General features: G+C 42.8%; 1 protein-coding gene across 2 annotated transcripts in view; it reads right to left on the bottom strand.

The window, feature by feature from the left end:
• The window catches only part of palld (palladin, cytoskeletal associated protein), a 457,154-nt gene that overhangs the window by 404,485 nt on the left and 30,416 nt on the right, over positions 1 to 22,253 (bottom strand). The window contains exons 9-12 of one of the 2 annotated variants that reach the window (XM_072439450.1): positions 21,799 to 21,918; positions 17,410 to 17,668; positions 16,723 to 16,887; positions 13,231 to 13,266 (exon numbers count right to left, since the gene is read on the bottom strand). In XM_072439450.1, coding sequence (XP_072295551.1) covers positions 13,231 to 13,266; positions 16,723 to 16,887; positions 17,410 to 17,668; positions 21,799 to 21,918 — 580 coding nt within the window. Of the gene's footprint in view, positions 1 to 2,567; positions 2,671 to 13,230; positions 13,267 to 16,722; positions 16,888 to 17,409; positions 17,669 to 21,798; positions 21,919 to 22,253 lie in introns of those variants that run through there. The other variant, XM_072439451.1, reaches the window with a different exon arrangement.

Here is a 22,253-nt window from a genome sequence, read left to right as displayed (position 1 = left end):
TTATGAGCTCCAGCTGATTCAGGAAGTGTGCGAAAGAGAAAACTGGATGTCATATCTCTAGTAATGAGTGTTATCATTCTGCAAACAACCACACGACGCTGAAGGATCCTACAAAAACAACTACAAACATGCAATTATTAACAGTGTGACCTTCCAAGAGTAAATTATTGACTACATATCCCAGAAGTCAGTGTGCTTTGAGGTGAGGAGGAGGCTCAGGACTAAAACAGATCCAACCAGAACTAATCTTGTATTTCAGAATTCAGATAAACCAGGATTTGTTTGAGACTTTACCTGATTAAAAGCAGGACTGTAAATCAGAGTCTAAACCAGGGCTAAACCATGTCCAGAAGAGACCACAACCTAATGACTCGACCTATAAACCAGGACCAATATTAAGTTGAAATAACAATAAAATGAGGACAAACAAAGCGTAATCTCACACATTCTGAAGTAGCACCACAGCCTCACGTCAGTGTGAATTAGTTAAAAGCCCTGGAGCCATTGCAGCTTAAGTTTGAATGAGTCGGGCTCTGACAGACTGTGAGTAACACGTCTGTTTCTGAAAATAAATAATAAAATCGGACAAAAAAGTCCCAGAGACAGGATTTTGGGTCATCATGAGTCGTGTTTGAGAGTCGATCGTGCATGACAAAGATCAGCCGCACATTCAAAAGCATCAAACATTTATTGTAGTTAGACTAAAAATCTAAATAAAAGATATTTGAATGCAGTCACTGTGTGGTTTTGCATTTATAAAGCATGTTTCACAATAACTGTTGTTTTTGATGACTCACTATTCTGTTCATTAAGTCAATGTTTGATTAAGAAGCTGATGTTGACACTGTAAAATACAGTTTCACATCTGATGACACTTTTTAAAGTTGCTAAACTAAAGAAACTGTCCTTCTTTCTCCCTGTTCTGCTCCCTCTCTCTCTCCCTCCTTCAGCCGGACCCCACCCCCTTCTTGTCATTGCCCTAATTGCACACACACCACATAAAACAGAACCAGACTGTTTTCCTTTCTCGCTCTGTTCAAATCAGAGGCTCTTTCTTTCCTCATTCAGGCCATTCCACTGCAACTCCAATCACCTACTTTTCTCGCTAACCCAGATTTTCCCCTTTCTCTTTGTATAATTCCCAGATGGCTCACAATAAAGGATCCTGTTTCAAATAGTGTAGTCAAGAAACCTACTTCTGCAGCAAGAAACGACAAAACCAGGGCCAAACAGAGACTAAGTCAGCAAAGACTAAAACTAAAGTCTATTCTAAACTAGGACAACACATGTAGAATCAAAAACTGGCCAACTTGGAGCTAAAATGAGGCTAAACCAGGACTGAACAGGACTAAACCAGGGCTAAACAGGACTAAACCAGGACTAAACCAGGACTGAACAGGACTAAACCAGGGCTAAACCAGGACTGAACAGGACTAAACCAGGGCTAAACCAGGACTGAACAGGACTAAACCAGGGCTAAACAGGACTAAACCAGGACTAAACCAGGACTGAACAGGACTAAACCAGGGCTAAACCAGGACTGAACAGGACTAAACCAGGGCTAAACAGGACTAAACCAGGACTAAACCAGGACTGAACAGGACTAAACCAGGGCTAAACCAGGACTGAACAGGACTAAACCAGGGCTAAACCAGGACTGAACAGGGCTAAACCAGGGCTAAATGACCTCACCTTCACCAGGAGTAAACCAGGACTACATAAGGTCTAAAACCAGGACTAAAACTAGAACTAAAAACTGATGGGACCAAACTTGAACCACCCCAAATCTAAACTGGGAATAGTATAAACCAGAAATAAACAAGGACTAAACCAGGACCAATCCAGGACTGCACACAACCAAATCACAGTATTTAAACTAGTTCATACAGGACATAATGTCGAGACCAAAACTAAAACAGGAGAAACTCATTACTAAACCAGATCCAGAGCAAAACTACACAATGGGTTTTATTTATTCACAAAAGCCTCTCTCTTCATCCATCGTCTCCAGCTCTATCTGACCTGCACTGCTTTTTTCCCCTGGAATGCCGCAGCAGACATTCTTCCCGAGATTGGAGAGGGGAAAAGACATCGGCATCAGATGGGATTAGCAGCAGGAGAGGGAGGACGAGCCGGGGACGTGCATGAGACGCATGAGACGCATGAGACGCAAGGGCTATTGTGTGAACTAATCCAACTGAGTCCAGGACAAACAGGGTCCCAGGCACCAGGACATGTACCTTTGTATTTAATGCTTTAACTTTAAATAATAATGATGATAAACTATGGGAGAAAAAATATAAAAGTACAACCTCAGACAAAAATGCAAAGTTGGTAAAAAACAATGAACTCTACTGTAAATTATTAAACAATTATAATCTGGACTAAATAGAAATAAACCAGGACTATTTATCCTACTGCCGCTACTTTACTGTTGCATCCAGATCAAGGTAAATACAAGACCAGGACTGAATACATCCTGGACTAACAGCACTTCTGCATAAACAGAATGGAATAATATCCAAAAGTTGTACGTTGAATAGCTGTAAATATGTTTAAAGTTTTACCTTTCTTTCCGCTGCAGCTGCTGCTATTCCCCACAGTGTAGTGCAGAGGTCCAGGTGAAAGCAGCATTTATAGAGCAGCAGCCAGACAGTGACAGACTCTCTCTCTCACTCCCTCTGACTCACTCTCGGCTTGTCTGAGGGCTCCACCCCTTCACAATAAAAGCAACCTCCAGTTTTTTCACAATAAAAGCCTTGTGTGTGTTTAAGATTGTGGCTTGTGCAATGAAACCGAGGAACTTCCCAATGGGAGCCAAAAATAACTTGAGACCGTAAAGTCAAGGGAAAAGGAAACTTGTATCTTTGCTGTAAAGTTCTGTGCAACACGTTATGATATGTTTGCAGGAAAAGCAATGAAGTGAGAGATTATAGACAAAAACATGACGTTATCAATGCTGAAACATTTAAATTTGTTGAAATATATGACGATCCAAAAACAAGAAACCATTATTATTATTAAACCAGTATCTATCATGGACACATTTCACTCGTAGACGTCCTGCATTTACTCCAGTTCCAGTGAATCATCGTATCAAATCCAGACAAGACCGATCCAAACTGTGGGTGACTCCTCATCATTTTCTAATGTGAGGCAATAATCAAGTCAAAATCAAATACATAAAGCGTGTTAACGTCATGAGCCCCAACCGAAACATTACCAGTCGTTCTGTAACATTATTTACAAGTCAAACATGCAGCGCAGCTAATGGTGGATTTATGTGCAGACTCCATACTTTGGAAAAACTGTGATTAATGGCCCCAAAGTTCAAGTGTCTACAGCGCGTGCACAGACGGCTCCACCGCATGAATGTGGTTTCAATAAATACGCTACGTGAAACATGCTCGAGCCTTTTCTGTGTGTCATTAACTTTTATTACCCATACATGAACCATACAGGCCATGTCAGTGGAGTGTGGAGTGTGCGTCACGTCATTCAAGCCACAGGTTTTGGGGTTGTTTGGTAAATGCTCAGTTTTATTTGGGGCTATAGGAACCACATGGACAATTTACACTTGTTCTCACCCGGCGGCTCATGCAGCTATAGGATCCTATTCACTTACTCAGCTAATTGCGTTCTTAGTGTCAAGTGTGATGTTTAATGCCAAAGCACTAATTATCTAGAGTAGCCCACTCAAATTAATGTGGATCATGTATTTTCTTTTCAACTTTTCCCCCTTAAATTAGTTTTTATGCAAATAAATTACTACAATTAAGCAACCAATGCATCACCAACTTACAGCTTATGTGCAATGTGAATACAACATGCTATCTAGTTACTCATCCAATTGCTTTGCTTATGTCAAATGATGTTAAGTTAAGTTACACCAGCTACAATTTGTCAAGGACACAAATCTCTGAGAAGAACCAGGACAAACACATCAGATTCTTACAAAAGAGAATATGGCATTATGCATTATGGAAACTCCACTTATGCACGAAGAGGCTGTTTCATTTATTCATTCAACATAATTGTGCATTACTATTTTTACTATGTATAGACCCTTAAAATGTTTGTAATTTTAAGACCCTTAAAATGTTTGTCAGCATAAACATTCTGAATTATGGATCGAAGGCAAATGTGAAGTGAACATAATGAGATTTCAATGAAGAAACTGGCAGAATGTTCCAAAATGTGACAAATCAAGGTGGTTTGGACAAATTAAAATCACTCTGCTACGTGTAAGTAATAGCAGAGCATAGTAAGAAGATAATAAGATAATAGGTGATGATTAATTATACAACCTTAACATTTTAGGGGAAGACAAAATAATGAAGTTTTACTTGGGTTAGGGTTAGTACACACTAGTGAGTCACACACTTGCATAGATGCAACTGTTTGTTACGCTAAAATACAACTTAGAGGATAGAAAATGTAAATGTTCACTCTTTTAAATAGAGAATAAAACTACATCATATAATCTTTATATTGGCTCTGATGTAAGTGAATAATTGAATATAGTCCATCTCACTTTTGTCTCCTGTTCTGCAGTGTTGCACATTCTGATGATATAGTTTGTTGTTAGTGTTGAAGTCTCAAACATCTGAATTGCATTTTAAATAAAAAACCCATCAAAATGTCTTTGTGACTTTAAATTGTAAGGAATGAAAGGCCGTGTTACATTGTGTTGTTTTAAATCCAGCGGCTCCGTCATCAAGAGGCTTTTAGCTCCATCATAACAAATTACACAACTTTGAACTCAAACCGACTCCAGCTTCAATTCCCATTTTTGGTCGATGAAATCAGACTTTGGTGAGAATTATTGCCGTCTATTTTTGCCAGTAATGCGGCTAAATTTAGAGTTGTCGGTGAGTCAGGCGCACCGAGGGAAGGAATCGTCTGACTTTAGTGCATAGCTCAAACATTGGGAGGAGTTAAGGGTCCATCAATGACTCATGCTTTTTTAAGACAGTTTTCACACGCAAATCTGGAAGTTTGGGTCGAATCTTGTCTCGCTGACAAATAGCATTGTGTAAATATGTGTTAAATAGTTTTTTACACCCTTTATAAGCAAACAAACGTCACAGCGATCCTCATAGATGGGAATAAGGATCTAATTTGAAGTGCGTATGACAGAAACGAAGTGAACATGATTTTATTGAAGAATTTACAAAACTTCGTTCGATAATGTTGGTTACATATATAATTGTACTTCCTGGTTGAACATGAGCAGCAGAGAGCAGCCATATTGTAAACACTGAACAAAATCTATATAAAGTACATTACTTATGATGTGACTAATAATAATATAACACCTGATAACACCTTTATTTTGCTCAAACTTTCAGAAAATGAAAAGTCAACTGCAACTTGATCAATGTAAAACGATGATAAAAGAATAACCACAGACTACAAGAAAACATCATGATGTTTAGTCCTTTTTTCAATATTTGCTAAATCATAAATCATACATATGTTTAGCTCAGGATTTGTTTGTTTGGTGTTAAATTAGTCCTCGTTTAGACAGATATTATTTAACCAGAACAACATTAAATAAGAGACACAAACAACAGCAAATATAGTGGACCCCATAAAAAACATTAAAAAATATATATATAGAGATATAAAAGTATGTAAAAGTATCTTTCAGAAACTGTACAAAGTGTAGGACACATTTATATTGATTTGGTTTCATAGTTTCCTGATTTAGTCCAGAATCAAACATACCTCATTTGTCCTACAAGTTTAGGTTAATTCTGATTTAGTCAAAATGTAGGTTCACTTTAGTCCATTCAGAATAATGCTAGAAGGTCAAACATGCTTACGTAACCCTGCTCCTTCTATCTCATATAAAGCCTCCTTTTAGATGCAACATCTTATCGAAGTTGGATGGACTTCATCCAGAAACATTGTGATGTTATGGAGGTGTTTGGCTTCTAGTGTTTAACATACCAGGCTCCTCGCTGACTTCTTTTACATCGCACTGTTAGTTTCCATAAACCCCCCTTCTTCTGCTCTCTCCCCTGTGCATTCGTGAAGGTCAAATCTAAATACTCCACTCCTTATTTGGAAAGTTTCTCCATTCGTCGTGGGTCACTCCGCAGCACGGACCAATCCAGTGGTTTGTTGGTCTGGCATCTCGACCAATCTACTTTGTCCCATGCCCTTTTAAGGAAAGCCCATATCTCACTTCAGCGCATCGTGTAAAATAATCTGCCTTTCTGCTTTTGCTAAATGACTGTGTTTTTACTGTGTTTTTACTGTGTTTAAGACCAGACTGGGCAGATACTGAGCTGAGTCTGGAGCTCCTTCCATTCACACTGAAGATATAATAATATAAAGATATTAAAGGTATGGAGAACGCACTATAATCCAGATGACTTGTTGAATTTCATCTCATGCTAAATAAATATGACCCTGGTTAATATAATATAAGGTTAATATATGACTTAGGTTAGACTCAAATGTAGTGTCATTATATTCACGACTTTACTAAACATGTTGCTTATTCTTCCATCATGTTTGTAATGTTACTTCCTGGTTGAACATGAGCAGCAGATGTGACAGAGGTGAAGGGAATTCCACAACTGTTACCTAGCAACCATAATGAAAACAAGAACCAAAATCCAAATCAAATACACAATATTTATAATTTGACAAATAATGATCCGGATAACACCTTAATTTGGTTAAATTATATATTCAAACTGTTATGTGTAAATTGTATTTTCGATTGTAATGTTGCTTATGACACAAACAGAGGGATTCAGAACTCAGCTCCATTTTCAACTTTTTTCTCCCCAAATTTCTTCATAAACTGTTACTTAACTGATGATAAATATTTACCACTGGTTTTATCTCACCAAAGTCTTATTTATATACACAAAAACCAGTCATATGCACTTAAAGCTATATAAATGTTTAATTGTGCAGGAAAAAGATAATAGGTCAAATATGATTTATCTTCCTTCTGTTCCTATTTGTTAATGTCCACATTTCTTTACATATACTTTTAATCATGAACCTATTAAATAAATGGATGTTAAGGCTATACTAACTTAAAAAAGTGTCCTCCTCTTACACATGCGCGTTCACAATTCCCCCAAAACCGCAGGCAACACCTCCACAAGAAAGTGATTGTAAATAGTTCCTTATGGAGTCCATAAGTTGCACCTCGTAAACACAAACACACCGACGAGGGGAAGCTCTGAGTCATGGAGCAAATATGTGACAGACACAGGGTCTTACTCAGCAACAAGCAGAGGCAGAAGGCTTTGCGCAACAAACGATGCAATTCACCAGGAACTTCCATCACATGTGCAGAAGCCTCTGTGACATGTTTCCTCTTTGTATCACATGATCGGCCTAAATGAGAGATTATAAAATGATGTGTTGTGAATTATACTTTTATTGTCAAGTCAAGTCAGTGAATCTTGTGAGACCCATTGTTAAATAAAGCGTGTTTAAAGTTTGAAATCAACATGATACTGACACATTGTGTAGGATTTCTGAAGGTTTTGCTCAGTGTAACAGTCGTAGAGAACAGTGGCTTTGTTGGTAGCACAGACCTTCAGGTTGGCTCAGGACAACTGTGACTGTAGAGTTCATAGATGTACCACTCGCTGTGAGAGAAGTACGGGTGTTATCGCGATACTTCGAGACATGACATGGTATCGATACTTCTATTCCAGTATTGTGATGTTTTGAGGACATGAGCATGCGTGCATATTAATGAGGAGGTGTGGAAGGCTAGATTTCAGTTGAATTCAATGTCAATTCACCTTATTCCACTCAGACTATACCATTTTTTTTTTTTGCGTTTCCGTAGTTTTGGTACTTCTGCTTGAGCGGGAATTATGTTCAATTAAGTGGAATACGAGGGACTATTCCTGCCACTAAAATATGACATGAAGTCGGTTGATTTGGACTCCCTGGGCGGCTTGTGTCTGTGTAGAACATTTTTTCTATTGAAATCAGCAGCTTTATGTAAAATGAAACAAGCTTAAAATGATACAAGTGGAAAAAAGTGAATATTGGCCAAGACGGTCGAGGAAAGGTCTTTGTGATCAGTATTGGGATATGTCTGAATATATCATATCGCGACATGTAAATCATGATAAATAATGCACACCACACTGAGGAGAGAATATAAGACTCTGCAGCCTCTGGAATATAACATAAGCCAAATCAGTCTAAAAATCATTGCATGCTCTTGTCTTTATGCACATTTATCATTATGTTTATACCGCTGTGACATGTTACTAAGTAAAGAAGTTGCCATGTCAAGCTCCAGAAGGGAAAAGTGAAAAGGAAAAGATGGGATTTCACTTTTTAAGCCGTTTTCAAACTCAATAAGTTATGATGGGTCAGTGTCTGTGGCGTCCTCTCTGAAAATCATCGGTGACGAGAGAGTGATGAGGGTTTTTTTGGTTTGTTTCTTTGAGTGTGTGTCCTGTCTCCACTGACGACCGCCTCACTGTGGGCTTCTGAGGTTTGGAGCTACTGCACAAATCAGTTAATCTTCCCGGTATGGCAATTATGTCAGTCTATGGGGATTGAAATGTATAAGGTCAAACTGTGCGCTACGGCCACCATATTAAACAGGATTAGACCATTGCTCAGTGTTATCGCCGCTGGATGGACGTCTGTGGCTGGCTCTAAGTCACTGACACACTATAGGCATGTTGTTGTAAGCTCCTGTGTGCCCCTCCATCTCTCAGTGTAGGCCCTCAGTAATCATTCATGTAACGAGCCAGACTGTTATTATTAACCACAGTTATTTGGGCAAAGCACTGATGCCAAGCAAAATTGGCCCAGATCTTACATAATGGGCCTGCAGTTTGTTTGATATGGTAATTGGAGAATTTGTGGTATTTAATAGTGAAGGGTAACAGAATCGAGTTTATAAAGTGTATCCAAAGTATGCAAAGATGTATTAAATGTCCTCTTATTTTGTGAAGAACAATAAACAAAGTGTGCCATTTCATTTTTTTTGTTCAACCAACTAATAACATATTGTTCATGTTCGTTCCTTTTGACTTTTCTCTTCTGGGGTCAAAACAGGAAATTGTGACTATGTGCACAGTGAATGTATTTACTGTAAGTTTAACATTGGTTTTGATATTTATCCAAGCTTGATAAATGCACAAAAGATAAACCAACTTTAGACGGAATAAAAAAACTAAATTAAATCAACTGGACAATGTTTTAATTTTTAGATTCTTCTCTGATCCAAAAGATTGATGAAGTCTTTAGGGTAAATTTCGAGCAATTTGGTAAATTAGGTCCAATTTAAAATTTTTAAAGATCCCGTATCATATCATGCTATTATTCCCGTTTTATTGTCTACTCTAAGGACATAGTTGATTATAATGAGTGTTGTGCAACACCCATAACATATCCATCCGTCCATCTTATTCCGCTTATCCGGGGGCGGAAGAAGATGGAGTCCAAGCAGGGACTCTCAGATTTCCCCCTCCCCAGACACTTCCGCCAGCTCCTCTGGGGGGATCCAGACCTGTTACAAGGCCAGTCCCTCCAGTCCTGGGTTTTCCCCGGGGCCTCTTCCCAGTGGGACATGCCCAGAACTCCTCCCCAGGAGGGGCGGAGAGGCGGAGGGGGCGTGTTACAGGTACAGAGTGCTTCCTGGAGGATTGGCTTGAACAGGGAAGCGTGCTACGTCACTAGGCTGACTCATCCTGGTGAGTAGCCCCGTCCGTCTGTTCATCCGAGGGGAAGGATAGAGACTGTTCTCCAGCTAAAAACTGCAGGAATCAATCAAAACCCACTTTGGGCACATACAGTATATGAGGCACCAATAGCACTGTAAGAAGGTTAAAAGATCTAAAAGGCGATTTTGCATGATATGGGACCTTTAAACTCAAATGTATGTTGTGGTCTGGGGCAACGTTATAACCATATTGTAAAAAATAACTATGGGCCACTATAAAAATGTGTTTTTCTCAACATGAGAATAAATTGGACATGATTCAAGGCTAAACAATAAGATCAAAGCCTTTATATTTTATATTGACAGGATTAAGCAATGTCATGTAATGTAAGGCATGTTCTCTAAATCCCCTGACATAAATCTTTGGCTCAAAATCAGTATATGTGCATTACATTAAGGTTCATGCCAAAACCCCAAATCCAAAGTAAGTAAACTGTGCTGTGTAAAGTGCTGAGCCTGTTTTTCATCAGCGCTAATCTTCCCATAGTGAGTAAAAATGAACATGAAAGTATTTTGTTCAACCAGATCCGTGCTACAAAACAATTTGGCCCGTCACTGCAGATTCCTGCTTGTTTGAAGGAGATGAAGCTGTGGAGTGGTTTGAGGGGGAGTTGTTGTTGCTACACAGTGTGACAGTCAAAAAGACATGATTCTATGCTATTATATTGTATCGAGGTATACTTGTATACAAGTGTATCAATGTGGCTACGCAGCGCTCTGCAATCTACTCGGACCATCATCTCTGGTCAGAAAGCAACAAAGTATGAAACCAGTTAAATACTTGTGTTTCTGACAATGTGACAAAATACTTCCTTGAGAAAAATTTTATTGCACGTAACGTAGACTTTACGAGAACAAAAAGAGACAAAACTCGACCGTATCAGTGACAGAATAAAGCAGAACTTAACTATTTAACAAGTCAGGACTAAACAGAACTAAACTGGGTCTAAATGCAAGTTTATCTAGCACAAATGCCATATTAAAATTGGGTCTAAACTAGGACTAAACCCAGAACTAAACATGGACACGACCAGGGCTAGACCAGGACTAGAACAGGACCAAATCAAACTACATCAGAATTAAACTGGGCAAAAACTAAGACCAAACAAGTGTGAACAGACCCTGAATCAGGCCCAAATGAGAACTAAACCAGCACAAAAACAGGTTTAAGTGAGATAGAATCCAGAAGTTAAGCAGGACAAAGTCAGATGATGAAACCAAAATGCATCAAGGTTTGCATCAGGACCAAACCTGGACTAAACCTGGATCAACCAGAATTACTCCTATACCTCTTTTATTCATTTAAAAAAGAATACTAACTCTATTTGACTCCTATTTCTAAGAATGAGAACAACACTGGAGAACATTCTTAGAAGAAAAATAAGACACTTCATTTGTCAGTGAGATCCACATAGAACATCACACACCAGATATAGATAGTGCCTTAAGCAATTGTTACTTTATGGTGACCTCTTTGATAATCACTCAAATCCAGGCTGGACTCACCGTGCATCACCTAATGCTATCGTCTCACACGTGTCTAAATCATTCAAGCTTTTTATCAACATGACAACTTATGTAACAGACTCTGGTTCAACAGCCTGAAGGACCTTAACCGCACTCAGCCAATGTTATTCACAACATCAATATATGTATATTATATATGTCAAAACAAGTGAAGATATCCTATTGGTATGTACAAACCCGGGGTAACAGAAGAGCATTTATGGCCTCTACAAAGCTGTAAATCTGAAGCCACATTCTTGTCCTCACCTGAACACTGTTTATCACCCAAACAAAGTCATCCAACAGTTTCTGAGCTTTAACCAAACTACCGGACCATCTGCAGCCCTTTCATTGTTGGTAAAGAGATTATACTGTAAATAACAATCCAAGCAGGTGGTTAGTCATTTGTATTCTTTCATTTGTCTGGATTCTCATTAGTTATTACCACAGCAATAACTATATAACTTGATTATCTTGTACCAGTAGAATATGTCTTTGGTTTACCATCAATGTTGTTTTTCTAGCTACAATGAGTTCTTAATTAAAACATTGTAACACCATAGGCATATCTGATCATACATTCATTCAAACAGCACAGGAAAATAAAACTAGATTTGCCATTTGAAATTATTATCAATTTCAAATTACCAGTTCAAATAATCCTTGAGGTTCACTGTTGGACAGAATAATGAAATAATAACACTTATATTTACCATCTAAAATCATTCAAATATTATTTTTCTCTTCCCAAACAGACATTGATAATATCCACTTTACAGCTTATTTGCTTTCTCTCAAAATTCCAATTTCTGCTCTTTGTCCTAAGGTCTTATTCAGATGAAGTAAAGCATAAAACTCAAACACCTGAACACATTTTCAACATAAGAAAATCTCCCCTTGTGTTTCTTGCCTTTAGTGCCAAGAAACACAGCGTGGCCCCAAACACCAGCGCTTTATTCAAACATCATCACCTTCTCCATGTTATTCTTATCATTTCATCTAAATTTGAGAGACTTTTCCTCTGAACACAAACACGTCATCCCTCCAGTTACTTTAGGGTTTTCAGCTTGTGCAGCGCTTAAACACAACTCCAGAGATATTTCCTGTTTCGGGACGTCGTCTTCTTAAATGTCTAGGACCTCACGCCTCGAGCTGCAACTAAAGTGCTCAATAAAACGATCCATCTTGTGCTGATGTGGCCTTTAAGGAAGCAGCAGTAAAAAGGTCACACTTTTCACAATTCAATTCACAACAAAAGCAGAAAGTCGTAAAGGCTAAATTGACCCTTCAGTTTGTGATGCAGAAAAGATGTATTAATTATGACTAGACTAGAAGCATCTGGAGCTGCCAGAGGAGACGAAAGCATTGATCTGGTCTCACAAAGGTAAAGATGGTGGAGCTCTAGAGGAGATGGGGCAATGTTGAAAAAAATAAAAAAATGCTTAATAAAATATAATACAGATACAATATAGAGGATAGTTCAACAGAGCTCCTGGAACGTCCTAAAATGTGTGGTTTAATTATCATAAAATGAACCGCAAAAGTGCAGAACTATCACTTTATCACAATCGTTTGGGCGATTACACTAGACATTTCCATCTATTTTGAGATCATTTTTAATAGTTTCAATTAGAAAATATACCATATCACCTAAACAGCAACTGCAATATTATCCGTTTCTTTGATATATACCACCTCTATTCAAAGGCAAATGCTTTTTAAAGACTTCATATCCGACATTAGAAAAGAAGACAATGAAACACTTTCTCATTTCGTTTGAATCAGGTTTAAGTCTGACTGTGTCATTATGAAGTAAAGGGAGGAGTGTGGTTTGCGTTTTACTAATTGCCTCACAGTTTGGAGCCCATAGTTGTAGCACTGTGTGTTCTTGTTGTTGTGGAAAGCTCCAGGAGACATTTTATAGAGATCTATTTCGAGAAACTCTGTGCTAATGAAGAATACTGAGTAATTCCTCTCAAATGCATATTTACCTGACATTTTGTGCCTCCTCCACTCTACCCTCAGCTCTGGAAGGACAGAATCAACAGGTCAGCACACTTACATAAGCTGCGGTTAATGCCACGTTGCCCATGCTGCAGATTTGTATTCGTGCTGTCCACATGTACTTATGTTAGTTACAGAAGTCTTTCCTATTGCAGGGAATGTTGAAAGATGCAGCCTTATAATGTTGAGCGTTGGATGAAAAGGATGCAGGGACAATGTTGTTTTGTAAAGTTTTCATTTGCGTCTTCTGCATCGCTTTATCCCGTCACCAACAATATAAATAATAATACTGTCCACACAAACCAATCCTAACTACACTATAATTGTCCTTTTTGGTAAGGCAAAGAGTGGTAAGCCATCTTAAGTTGACCTGAAACTGGAGTCATGACAACGCCACAATCGACACACAATTGAAACAGCAAAAAGCTCGTGAACATGAAAACATCGCCCAAAATGCTTCATCTTTGCACAAAGAGCTCATGCACACGATAAGAAGGTTTTTCCAAGCAAAGCGTCTCCAAAACAGAGACATCTGAAGGAGACACTGAGGACAGAGACGTGCTGACCGCTTTGGGACATACGGAGGTCAAAGGAGCAGGAACAATAGGAGCAGATCTGTTTCCAGCAGACAGAGGCAGCTGCACACGGGACGGGCCACACCCCACCCCACCCCACACCTCACCCCACCCCACACCCCACCCCACCCCACACCTCACCCCACCCCACCCCACACCACACCCCACCCCACCCCACACCTCACCCCACCCCACCCCACACCTCACCCCACCCCACCCCACACCTCACCCCACACACCACACCTCACCCCACCCCACACCTCACCCCACACCTCACCCCACACCTCACCCCACCCCACCCCACACCTCACCCCACCCCACCCCACACCTCACCCCACCCCACACCACACCCCACCCCACCCCACACCTCACCCCACCCCACCCCACACCACACACCACACCCCACACCTCACCCCACCCCACCCCACACCACACACCACACCCCACACCTCACCCCACACCCCACACCTCACCCCACACCTCACCCCACACCTCACCCCACCCCACCCCACACCTCACCCCACACCTCACCCCACCCCACCCCACACCTCACCCCACCCCACACCACACCCCACCCCACCCCACACCTCACCCCACCCCACCCCACACCACACACCACACCCCACACCTCACCCCACACCTCACCCCACCCCACACCTCACCCCACACCTCACCCCACACCTCACCCCACACCTCACCCCACACCTCACCCCACCCCACCCCACCCCACCCCCCACACCCCACCCCACCCCACCCCACACCCCACCCCACACCTCACCCCACCCCACACCCCACACCCCACACCCCACCCCACCCCACCCCCCACACCCCACCCCACCCCACCCCACACCCCACCCCACACCTCACCCCACACCCCACCCCACCCCACACCCCACCCCACACCCCACACCCCACCCCACACCTCACCCCACCCCACCCCACACCCCACACCACCCCACCCCACCCCACACCTCACCCCACACCCCACCCCACCCCACACCCCACCCCACACCCCACCCCACACCTCACCCCACACCCCACCCCACCCCACACCCCACCCCACACCCCACACCTCACCCCACACCACCCCACCCCACACCTCACCCCACACCCCACCCCACACCCCACCCCACACCTCACCCCACCCCACCCCACACCCCACCCCACACCCCACCCCACACCCCACCCCACCCCACACCCCACCCCACACCCCACCCCACACCTCACCCCACCCCACACCCCACCCCACCTCACCCCACACCTCACCCCACCCCACACCTCACCCCACCCCACACCCCACCCCACACCTCACCCCACCCCACACCCCACCCCACCTCACCCCACACCTCACCCCACCCCACACCTCACCCCACCCCACCCCACACCTCACCCCACCCCACACCACACCCCACCCCACCCCACACCTCACCCCACCCCACCCCACACCTCACCCCACCCCACCCCACACCTCACCCCACACACCACACCTCACCCCACCCCACACCTCACCCCACACCTCACCCCACCCCACACCACACCCCACCCCACCCCACACCTCACCCCACCCCACCCCACACCACACACCACACCCCACACCTCACCCCACACCTCACCCCACCCCACACCTCACCCCACACCTCACCCCACACCTCACCCCACACCTCACCCCACACCCCACACCTCACCCCACACCTCACCCCACACCTCACCCCACACCTCACCCCACCCCACACCTCACCCCACACCTCACCCCACCCCACACCCCACACCCCATACCTCACCCACACCTCACCCCACACCCCACACCTCACCCCACACCTCACCCCACCCCACACCCCACACCCCACACCTCACCCCACACCTCACCCCACACCCCACACCTCACCCCACACCTCACCCCACACCTCACCCCACACCTCACCCCACCCCACACCTCACCCCACACCTCACCCCACCCCACACCCCACACCCCATACCTCACCCACACCTCAGCGCACATACAACTTATTATTCACAGCTAATAATCAATACAAAAATCTGAGTTATTAAAGTTTCTGCCAATCACAAAAGCACAGACTGTGATTTTATTGTCTGCAAGTACCAGTAATTACCACAAACCAGCTGAATGGTTAATGTATGGTCCATGCAGCTGGTAACTGGGATTATTACCACCACTGGAAGGCCTTTACTTATAAGATTAACTATGATGTATTTCAACAGTGATGATAACCACAAATGTTAGTTTTGAGTGATAAACCTCATCATAAACAATGAAAACATTAGTAAGTCAAATCCGACAATATTATGATAATTAACATGTTCGATCTGTTTAACTGGGACATTTCTTCAGCCTACATATTAGCATTAGCAAAATTGTTCATTCATTTGCTCTGAATTCGGATATTGTAATGTTCAAGTGGTAAATAACCGACTTCCCAGTTGCCTGGAGCTCGAGTGGACGTCAAAAAACAACTGTTGCCATGGAAATCTGCCACAATGTTAAAAAGTAAAGTGTACAGTGCAACCACCTGATAAACTGAAGGGTCACTACTGGTAAATACATTTGTCTCACTGTAGTGTCAGAATGATGTGAAGCTACAATCCAGAGCTCCATATCAAAAATAAAACTCAAGTATAAAAACCTGATTGGATTTTGAACGGGAAATCACATGTGAGCTACACGAACGAGAGACACTGTTAGAAGTAAACAGTACCAACACTAAATAGGTGAATATCTGAACATAACAGGTCGACTACATGATGACTCGGTGCCTCAGTGGAGCGTCACTGTCCCACTGGGGACTTTGCAGAAAGGTTAAATAACCACATGGTTTTAGTGTCAGTGTTGTTCCCCTCCCGGTCCTGGGGCCCTGACCACATGGGACCTGATAGCCCTGTACTCACAGTTTGGGTTTGGGCTTCAGGGGCAGCGGGGCGTCCTTGGCTGGAGATGGAGACAGTTTTGGGGAGGGGGGCAAGTCTGGCGCCGGCGGGACAGGAGCCTGGGACTCTTCAGCAGGTTCAGTCTGAGGAGGAGAGGGTGGAGGCGGGAGGGGCGCGGCTGGCTCTCTATTTAGGGAAAAAGTGCATTCATTTACTTTTTACCAACAATTATTACAAGCAATATTTTGTCTTGATTACATAAATAGTCATAAATAGTCATAAAATAATAAATATATTGTACGGTACATACATAAAGACTATGAAATACTTTCCATGTGTACTTTTTGTGTTCAATACATCAATTAAAACATTTGACATTTAATGTTTGTAATGTGATTTTCTACTAAAGTAATTTTATTTACAATCTGTAATGTGACTGTAAACTATCATCGTTCTATGATCTTTCATTTATTCAACTTTTATTCAGGATTCTTTTTTTTAATAGTACAAATACAAAAATAAACAGTATGTTTTTAAAAGACAGCTATACCAGGGTTTCCACATCTTGGGACTGTATTGCATCTTATATTCATAAGTAACAACAGGACATTTTAGTAAATACGAGTTCTTGCAGCTTGTTGAGTGTTGACACGTGCCCACCAAACAAAGTAATTTTATAAAAACGTGAGTTATATGCACTTTACCCACCTCTGACACGGAGGGGAAGGTGGACTCTGGGGTTGACCGTTGGAGACCGTCTCTTTCAGCTCCATGTCTGAGGACATCAGCGCAGGGGGCAAGGAGGACACACTGGGCCACAGATCGAACTCTCTCACCTGGGAGAGGTGGGGCAGGGCTTTGGGGGGGAGCTCCAGGAGGGTGATCTCTGTGGGAGGAGGCGGAGGAGGAAACAAGTCCTCCAGACCTGAGCTCTCACCGGGAAACCCATTAGTGGAGGAGTCCTCAGCTGCAGAGAGACATGGTATGCTTTACATCCATTTATTTATTTCAATTTGGTTTAAAAAAGGACATTATACAAAAACAACTTTGATGAGCTTTTAACATACAACAATGTTTCCTCATAATTAGTTTCCCCCAAGTTGTATTTTGATTGAGTCCTGCATGTCTGAGTAAGCCTGAGTGTGGTAAAACACTTAAACTAATGCATCTGGTGAGTTGAGATTATTTAAGATGAGAAGAGTTAGAGTGACACATGTGGGTTATAAAATGTCCCACAGGCTCTTTTTAATCACAAAAACAATCCGCTGCTTGTTACAGTGAAATGTGACTATGAAGAGGCGGGGCTTAGTGATCTATACTGAATTTTTCCCTGAACAAAATATAAGATGATGACCTATGTCATAGTTCAATACTAAGTATCTGAAAGAGCATAATATGTCTCCCTTAACATTATTATGAGGGTATTAAAAACATGTTAAAGGTCCCATAACATGCAAAATCGACTTTTCAGAGCTTTTAACCTTCTTACATTGCTATTTGTGCTTCATATATGTCCAGAGTGTTGTATTGATTGATTCCCGCAGTGTTTAGCTATATTACAGACTATCTCCTTTCCGCGAATCTCCAAACTGACGAGCAGTGGGAGCAAGACCGCGTCATAACCACAGGCACGCGTCATCATCCCCCCTCACCCTCCCCCTCCCCCCTCTCCACCTGCCTCCCCCTCCCGCCTCTCGCCTCCCGCCCCCTTCCCCCCGGCTCCGCGCTGCTCAGGCTCCCGTTTTCTCCCCATACAAGCCCTGGAGTTTTAGTTTTTCTGCTTCGATTTACGACGAAACACGGCTCAAAGAGGCACAAAACTTCATGAATGATATCGCACACTTTACTATTATCACAATGGTGAAGGTTTATATAGCAGCTGATGCAGCAACCGGGAAAATAAACGGAGAGAAGTTCTATCCAATACCGAAAAATCAGGAAATAAGAGCGCGATGGACATAAGAATATTGATTGTAGAAAAAGCTTCAGTTGTTTCATCTGGAAGTTAGAAAATGTAAACTTACCCTCTTGGTATCTATTGTTTCTGTTGAAACAAACAACTCTTTCCTCTTCAGGAGGCTCCTCCCAATGGGCTGGACTTACCACAGAATAGTATAAATATCGGAGTTCTCGACCTAAATTCTTTTATTGACAATGACTCTTGGATGAGAGTTGAAACGTCTATTTTTTCTAACTGAGTCCAGATGAAACAACTGAAGCTTTTTCTACTATGGAACACGCCTGGACGAATGAGGGATTACACCGACATATATATATATATATATATATATATATATATATATATATATATATATATATATATATATATATATATATATATATATATATAGATCTATAGATCTATAGATATATCTGTTCTGCGCACGCTGTAGAATAAACACCAGATTTATTTAGTCTCAAAGTAGTGTTGATCTGAAGTTCTATCGTTTCTCACTCAGTGGCGCAGCGCGGAGCAGACAGCTGTGGGGGACACACTACGTCACGGGTGGGCGGGGCACACACGCTCTGAGACTACGTCACGGGTGGGCGGGGCACACACGTTCTCTGAGACTACGTCACGGGTGGGCGGGGCACACACGCGCTCTGAGACTACGTCACGGGTGGGCGGGGCACACACGCGCTCTTAGACTACGTCACGGGTTGGGCGGGGCACACACGCGCTCTGAGACTACGTCACGGGTTGTTTATTATACACTTAGGATAGACTACCAAACGTGAAAAAAGCATGTTATCGCACCTTTATTGAAGCATTTGTAAAGACAGAGACATGGAGCATGAGCGAGTTATATATATATATAAGGGAAAGCTAATCCTACTTCTCCCATGTAATACATTTAGATGTAGAATTAATACATAATTAGCTGATGCCTTATTAAACATTATATAATCTCTCTAAAGTCTTTCTTTCTTTCTTTCTTTCCTTTTGTTTTACGAGACTCCAAACTATTTTCCAGATTTCTCTGGAACTGCTGACGATGACACAGTCCAGCTGAATCATCCAGAGCAGCAGCTGGAGCTATTCACCCATTGTGTTTATTCAGCCCCTGAGCCACTACTGGATCACACACACACACACACACATGCAGACACACACACACACACACACACACACGCACACACACACACATGCAGACACACACACACACATGCAGACACACACACACACACACACACGCACACGCACACACACACACATGCAGACACACACACATGCAGACACACACACACACACACACACGCACACACACACACACATGCAGAAACACACACACACACACACACACACATGCAGACACACACACACACATGCAGACACACACACACACACACACACACATGCAGACACACACACACACACACACGCACACACACACACATGCAGACACACACACACACATGCAGACACACACACACACACACACATACACACACACATGCAGACACACACACACACATGCAGACACACACACACACACACACGCACACACACACACATGCAGACACACACACACACACACACATGCAGACACACACACACACACGCACACACACACACACACACACACACACACACATGCAGACACACACACACACACACATGCAGACACACACACACACACACACATGCAGACACACACACACACACACACACACATGCAGACACACACACACACACACACAAACACACCCACACAAACACACACACACATGTACACACACAAACACACAACTGCACACACACACACACACACACGCGCGCGCACGCACGCACACACACATGCAGACACACACACACGCAGACACACACACACACAAACACACACACATATGCACACACACAAACACACAACTGCACACACACACACACGCACGCGCGCACGCACACACACACACACACACACATGCAGACACACACACACGCACGCACACACACACACACACACACACACATGCAGACACACACACACGCACGCACACACACACACACACACATATACACACACATGCAGACACACACACACATACACACACATGCAGACACACACACACGCACACACACACACACACACACACACACACATGCAGACACACACACACACACACACATGCAGACACACACACACACACACACACATGCAGACACACACACACGCACGCACACACACACACACACACATATACACACACATGCAGACACACACACACATACACACACATGCAGACACACACACACGCACACACACACACACACATGCAGACACACACACACATACACACACATGCAGACACACACACACACGCACACACACACACGCACACACACACACACACACATAAACAGAGGGATGCACAGCACATGTTTACTGCATGAGTGTCCAGTGCAGTGTAAACAGGACTAAATATATAGGGTCCATTTTTAAACAGAACCCACAGCAGAGCTATAGAGCCGTCTGGATGTACAAATGTACAACATGTGTATGTATAACGTATGTTGGATGAGATCATGAGCAGAACGATGGTGTTGTTATTCCCACTACATAAAAACATGCACAATAATCCAGGTGCTTCTGTCTAAGATTCCTGTGCACAACAATGAAGTCACACACTGCCCCTGATACATTACTCCTGCAGCAGAGAAGGATGAATGGAATTTAGAAAACACATTTCCCAAAAATATATCCCATTATTGGCAACACAACAGTGAAAGTCTAAGTTAAAAGGAGGAAAGAAGGAAATTGTTCAATAAGGATTAACATATCTTCTAAACAGCCTTAATATGCCCCTAATATCTTCCAGATGTGTTATCCAGACTATTGTTATGAATGCCTTTTAAGATCCAGACAAGAAGTGACTGTTTTAACTTTCCCCACTTCAAAAACACATTTGTCTGCATAGTCTTACTCTCCAAAATAGGTATAATACAATTCCCCTCTTTTGATTAAATAACCCGTGTTCGGCGTAACAGAGTGCAGACCTCGGCCGCTTGCGTGAGGCACTTTGTCTTGTACATAAATACTTTTGAAGTGTGTACATTTGGGTTTTTGAAGCCCATCGCGTCGCTTTCATGTGGCTGACCTGCAGTGACCGCGAGTCGGGCCGAACAGTTGATGGAGCCGAAGGGATTGGAGGCCGAGCAGGAGAAAACACCTCCATCTTCAGGAAAAGCCTCAGCAATGACCAGAGTACAGATCTCCTCTAGAACAAGGACACATACACAGACTTTATACATTCTACATTCTACGTTCTACGTTCTACGTTCTACGTTCTACATGCTGAAGGGCTTAAAGATACAATGAGGGACAAATGATGAAGCTTTGCACTTCCTGTGTTGATGCAAAGAGGCTGTCCCAGCTCATCACCCTTGACTCTCCTCTCCTGCCTAAATGCACTCTCTCTCCCCTCCTTTAATGCTCGTAGCAGCAAAGCCACCAGCCTTTTCATCTCCTCTTCCTCATCCTTGAAATTGTTGAAATCCTACCTCGAAAACAGGAAATACTTTGTTGAGATTGGTGACTGTGTCTCTGAGAGCA

The sequence above is a fragment of the Eucyclogobius newberryi genome, unplaced genomic scaffold, assembly GCF_026437365.1.
Source record: "Eucyclogobius newberryi isolate DKJ021-1_F unplaced genomic scaffold, fEucNew1.0.hap1 SCAF_9, whole genome shotgun sequence".
Lineage (NCBI taxonomy): Eukaryota > Metazoa > Chordata > Actinopteri > Gobiiformes > Gobiidae > Eucyclogobius > Eucyclogobius newberryi.
The sequence above is the reverse complement of the archived record's forward strand: the minus strand, read 5'-3'. Positions and strand labels throughout refer to the sequence as shown.